Source organism: Marmota monax, unplaced genomic scaffold, assembly GCF_021218885.2.
Source record: "Marmota monax isolate L192 unplaced genomic scaffold, Marmota_monax_Labrador192_F-V1.1 WCK01_AAM20220418_F8-fsc03027, whole genome shotgun sequence".
NCBI lineage: Eukaryota > Metazoa > Chordata > Mammalia > Rodentia > Sciuridae > Marmota > Marmota monax.
The window spans coordinates 1-6,116 of record NW_026695122.1 but is presented as its reverse complement, the minus strand read 5'-3'; the positions used below and the strand labels follow the sequence as shown (position 1 = coordinate 6,116).

The window sequence follows — 6,116 nt, the reverse complement described above, 5'->3', positions numbered from 1 at the left end:
AGTGACCTATAGCAATCAGCTCTTTAACAGGCTGCACAAAAGACTGTTGAAATGCAGAGCTTCTGAATTTAATATGAGCAAATAAAGTGATATTTACCCACTCCTCCAAAAGGCAGAGAATTGAGAGTGAAGTGCATGATGACATCATTGCCTGTCACACCACCGCTGGATGTCTCGTCAATCATCCGTTTGATGAGCTAAGGAATAGACCAAAGGCATCCAGGTCAGTGACACTTGCATCTCAGGGAGTGCTCAGAGCTCCTCATAGGTAGGACCGTGTGGAAGGGAAACACATTCTTTACCTGCCAGCAGGAGTTCTTGAGTCTAGGGACACCATGCCAATTGGATAAAAACAAACTACACTGTGGTTAACTTAGCAAACATGTTGATATCTAACTTCTCGGACACATATCAAGTACAGGTTGGGCATCCTAATCTGAAGAGCAGAAGTGAAATGCTCCAAACTTTTTAAGTGACAATATGACACTGCAAGTAGACAATTCCATGCTATGAAACTCTTTCAAACACAGAATTACTAAAAACACTGCATAAATTATCTGTAGGCTATTTGTATATGAAACATAAATGAATTCTGTGTTCAGACTTGGGTCCCATCCCTAAGATATCTCATTATGCATATGCAAATATTCCAAAATCTAAAAAAAATTAATAACATAAAACATTTCTGGTTCCCAGTGCTTCAACTATACATTGCAGGAGGCACCCCTGAACTTTCTTGGAGCCTGTTCACTTGATTGCCACATAGACTTAATTCTCTACAAAACAGGAGCAAAAGGCTTTTATAACAGACAGTTCAGATTATATCCCACTTTTTAAAAATTATTTCTCTCTAAAATCTTTGGATTTCTAGAAATTAAAATCCAAAGATCTAAAAATATCTGCTCTAAATTGTAGCATACAATTAAAATGTATTAATCTTTATGAAATGCAAGATATTTAAGATTTTAAGTTTAGCATCCTATTTTTGAAGAAGTAAATGGTTGGCTGGCCTAAGATCCAAAAAAGGACATGACATTATACTAGCATCATTTCACCTGAGTGCTGACAAGCCCTTGAGAGTTCTTCGTGGCAGATGTCAAATATGGGCTGTAGTGACCTCAGGTGACCCAGGGCTCCCCACTCAGCTGCACCCTGGCCAAGAGACTTTAGGTTTCAGAGTTCCCACTCACCACATTATCTATCCATGTTCATTCAAAATGACAGATCATTGTTCTGTGAATAACTCAGTCTTCTCTGGGCTCTGCATATTGGTCTCACTTCAAATATCTATAGCTATTGGTGTCTCGTTAGCATCATAAGCTCCAGAAGCTGTCACAGAAAAACTGCTATTTTTTACCAGCAGAACTATCCAGAACATACCTGGCTTATGAACTCCTCAGACTGACTGGTCCCATCTTCCCCCTTTTTCTTTTCCCACTTCTTCAGAGAGTACCTAAGCCTATTTGCCCACAAAGAGGCCACTGATTTTTAGCAGTAGCCCATTACCCAGAGACACAAATGAGAGAGCCATGCAGAAAGTGGCACAGATACTGGACTACAAGGTATGGGTTCCCCATTCTAACAAAAAAGAAATTTAATTTGAGAAACTGAAATCCAAAGTATTACAATTATTTATATGATGGTGCCAAAGGTCTGTGTCCTACCTAGCCTCATCTGAGTGGCTATGAATGCCATTTCGGTTACAAGGACAGGTTCTCATACAGCAATGCCTGGAAGATTAGTGTCACAAAAGCACTAAATGTTAGTACTTATAAGTTTTCCAATTATACAGGTGTTTGTGAGTCAAAATGACTCATGACACTCACTCCTGTGGACTCAGATCTAACCCCAGGGAGCAGGGGAAGGATGCAGGGATAACCCCAGGGCCTCATCACCCAAAACAACAAGCTATGAATATGAACTCATTTGGTGGACTTTGATATACAATAAACATAACAGTCATTCATGATAGTGAGCTGTTTTTTTCATAAAGTTAACCTTGTTGTTATGAGAAAATATATACAGCGCCAGGGGCTTTTCACGTTCATTTATGAAATTTATGGCTTCATCTGCATTTTTCACAGGCACTATTGGAAGAACTGGTCCAAAAATTTCTTCTTGCATCACTCTGGTTTCAGGATCAACATCAGTAAGTACTGTTGGGGCTAAAGAGAAAATAAACAAAATGAAAATGTTAAAGTAGAAGACAAAAATGCAAAACTCTCATCTTACTTTTATTTCACTGAGTCACCTACCCATACCTTTCTCTCTCTCCCACCCAAGTCATATCTACTGGGGAAAAAAAAAAGTCCTCTTATCATGTGCCAGCCCTGGTTTTGTGACAGAACTGTGCAATTAAGAATCTTCAGAGCAAGTGGACCAGGATTCTTATGCAAACCAAGAGAAAGATACATATCCAAATACATCTTATTCACATTATGTTCCTGGTCATATGCATATTTAACCATAGGTTACAGTTACATCTTTCCCTGAACTGGTCTTTCTGGGAATATTGACAGCTCTTCATCATACTGCTTCTTCTTAACTCAAGTTGTTTCATGCATATTATTACAACTCTGTTAGATTTAGAAAACCATACTTATGTGGTCAAGATTCCCTATTTTGGCGCTGGGGTTGTGGAAAGTTTTCCTATTATACAGGTGTTTGTGAGTCAAAAGGACTTACGACACTCACCCCTGTGGACTCAGATCTAACCCCAGGGAGCAGGGGAGGGATGCAGGGATAACCCCAGGGCCTCATCACCCAAAACAACAAGCTATTAATATGAATTCATTTGGTGGACTTTTTTTTTTTTTTTTTTTAACAGAGATAAACAGAGAGAGAGAGAGAAAAATTCTTTTTTTTTTTTTGGTAGATGGACACAACGCAATGCCTTTATTTTTATGTGGTGCCGAGAATTGAACCTGGGTCCCGCCTGTGCTAAGCGAGTGCTCTACCACTGAGCCACAATCCCAGCCCATGGTGGACTTTGATATACAAATAAACCATAATTTGTTTTACAACAAATTAGAAACAACCTCAGTGGTAGAGTGCTTGCCCAGCACATGTGAGGCACTGGGTTCAATTCTCAGTACTGCATTAAATAAGTAAATAAATAAATGAGTAAATAAAGATATGGTGTCCATCTACAACTAAAAATATTTTTTTAAAAAATATTCCCTATTTTGTCTACAATGGGGAAAGAGCACAAGAAAGAAGAGCAAAATGAATGCTGAAGAAGCTGTGCAGAGTATCCCAGCATCCATGCAAGGTAAAGTCATCAATTTGCAGTATTCAAGAAGACCCTGTTAATAAACTGGATCAAAACTAAAAGAGAAGACATCTGGGCTGGGGTTGTGGCTCAGAGGAAGAACACTCACCTAGCATGCATGAGGCACTGGGTTCAATCCTCAGCACCACATAAAAATAAAATAAAGTTATTGGGTCCACCTATAACTAAAAAATAAATATTTAAAAAACAAAAAGAGAGAAGACATCTGAAAATAACAAGTTGGCTCTTTTTCTTTATCCCTACTCTCTACTTAATTCTTTTGGCAGCGTGGCTGAGGACAGCTCTTTGCAGCAGTACTCCTACATAAGCTGCTTCCCTAAATTCACTGCCCACATCTTCCTTGGGTCACAGAACCAATCTTGTTTGAGCCTCCCACAACTCCTCAGCATAGCTGTATGCTCAGGCGCTGTAACCTAGCTCCAGCTCAGTCAGACAAAGCTACGGATGATAGCCCCTTGTCTTTGCCATTTATTAGCTAGAAGAGGGCAAAGGTGATACGGAGAGGACAGGAGAAGAGAAAGACTGATAAAGGGGATTTTAAGGTATCCTTGAGCCACTGAATTATACAATCCAGGACAGACTAGGACAGATTATTATAAGAGAATAACTTTTTCCTTATTACTTAAGTCTTTCAAGTTTTTTTTTTTTTTAAGTTGGTTTTTTGGTTTCTTGCAGCTTCCTAACTCTTAAGAGATTAAGATTCTTTGGAGCAGATTCTTTGCCAACAAATGTGTCATATAATTGTTTTATATGTTATTTTAGAAAAATGTGTTTAAATTCAAAGTAATACACATTATAGCAAAAAAAAACAAAACCCACAAAGAAGGTAAACAAATAATAAAGTCAAGCATGATAAACCAAAACATTACTTTTGCTGTTGTCAATGGCATTGGCTAACTGCGGAATTTTGACAGCTATTTCTTCGTGCTACTTTCCCATCCACGAATGCAAGAAAATTACAAAGTTCTATTCTGCTTCTCAGGGTTGTTAGGAATTTTTAAAAAACAGATAATATACATGTAAACATGAAAAAATTAGGGTAACGGTGTTGCACAAGTGGTATTAAACATGTATGTGCACATTCATTTAAAAACGGTTTTTAAAAAAAGTGGTATATTAGAAAGCAGAATTCAGTAGTTTAATAATGAAATGCTATGTATAAATAATAGTTTATTTAGGGTCAATAAAGTAATAGTCAGTAAAATCTGTCAAACTGTCATTTTCCCATAGAAAAAGGTAAATTTCCATTACCTATATAGCGTGTGGCCTCATCAGTCTCCCCACCAAAAGCTATCTTTTGTCCTTCAAGCAAACTTTGTATCCTCTTAAAATGACGAAGATTGATGATTCTTTCATAATCAGGAGACTCTTTTATGTTTTCTCCATAAAATTCCTATTGAAATAAAAAAAAGCATTTAATTGTCACAAATTCATTTTTCAATTACTCTGAGTTCAAAATCCACTCATGCCTGAAAATCAATCTGGTTTTATATCCTCATAGAATCCAACACTCTACCCCCCAAATATTTAGTAGTAGTATAATAGCAATAAGTTTAAGCTTTTTGGCAGGTTTAGGGTAAGAAATAAAACATACCCCCTAACTGATCTATTATTTTCCATAGTTCCAGTAGGTTCTCTTGCAATCTACCTATGGGCTTCCCCAGGACGATTGTGAAAGCAGGTTTTGGAGAAGAAGTCTTACTGTATTTCGTTGACCTGTATCTTCTCTGGATGACAGTGAAACCACTTGAAGGATCAAAATACAGCTTTGGTAAATACCAAGGTCAAAGAATCACAATAAGCATACAATCAATATTTATTGGGTAAAACAAACCCAAAACTACTGAATTGCTGCATCGCTTCAAAGCCTTGTGAGAGCTCTAGATTTAATCTCAAATAAAATGAACATTATTCACCCACCCTCCACCAAGAGCAACTCTCAAGTCTGAGTGGCAGGAACCACCTAGCAGCTTGCTGAAATGCACGTTCTTGGGCCCAAAGACCATGCCACGAACAGTGGTTTTCAGGGCTGATTGCATCACACAATCACCTAGAGGATCCAGACGATCTGAATCAATCTTTGGAGGATAAGGGCTGAAAATCTATTTTTAAACAGCTCTGTAGTGATTCTAACATGAAGCTCAGTTGAGAAACACTGTGTAAATGTCTCAAAGGAAGACAAAGGGGCCCTATTCCTTTGAAACTGAATTCATCACCATACTCAACAAGCAATTTGCCAATTCCCAATGTTTTCAATCTCATAAGTATCTTCAATTACTCTTCTTCCATCCCATATTCCCTGGTAACTGGCCAACTTTCATGTTCTCCTGGTCTGGATTCATATTTCAGTCCCATTACTAATGTCCATCTTAGCACCTTATCTTACCTCCCTCAACTCCCTGGTATGCAATTTTCCTTCTCTGATCATACATGCCTCTTTGGAATTCTTGATGCTTCCTTCTAGTGTTCAAGTAACACTGGTTGACTGAACAACAATTATTCCAACAATTTCTTTCGGTAAGGGTGCATAGCAACCCCCTCCCACTGCTGAACTCAGTAATATGGGTGAACCCATTGCATTCCACCAACTTAAATCCTACATTTTTCTTTCAAATCTCAGCTCATGATAACACCATGAAGCCTTCCTTAGTTCCCTCATGCAGAACTTTACTTTAAACTTCCTATAAAACTGATAACCATCTAAAGGGTACTCTACAAAGTAGGTATTTGTTTAACTCACTCCCTTTAACCCCAGGCCCTCTACATATACAAAAACTGACAGCCTTAACCAGCAAAGGCCAATATGTCAAAAAGTCTCTGGTTA

The 6,116-nt window shown here is 38.1% G+C and overlaps 1 protein-coding gene across 1 annotated transcript; it reads right to left on the bottom strand.

The window, feature by feature from the left end:
* Window positions 1–44: 44 nt before the first annotated feature.
* LOC124081819 (aldehyde dehydrogenase family 3 member A2) lies at window positions 45–4,685 on the bottom strand (the record flags this gene model as incomplete). Its single annotated transcript, XM_046428181.2, has 3 exons — window positions 45–197; window positions 1,999–2,165; window positions 4,544–4,685. Coding segments are annotated over 3 exons (438 nt in total), but the record flags the coding sequence as incomplete, so codon positions are not given.
* Window positions 4,686–6,116: the final 1,431 nt, after the last annotated feature.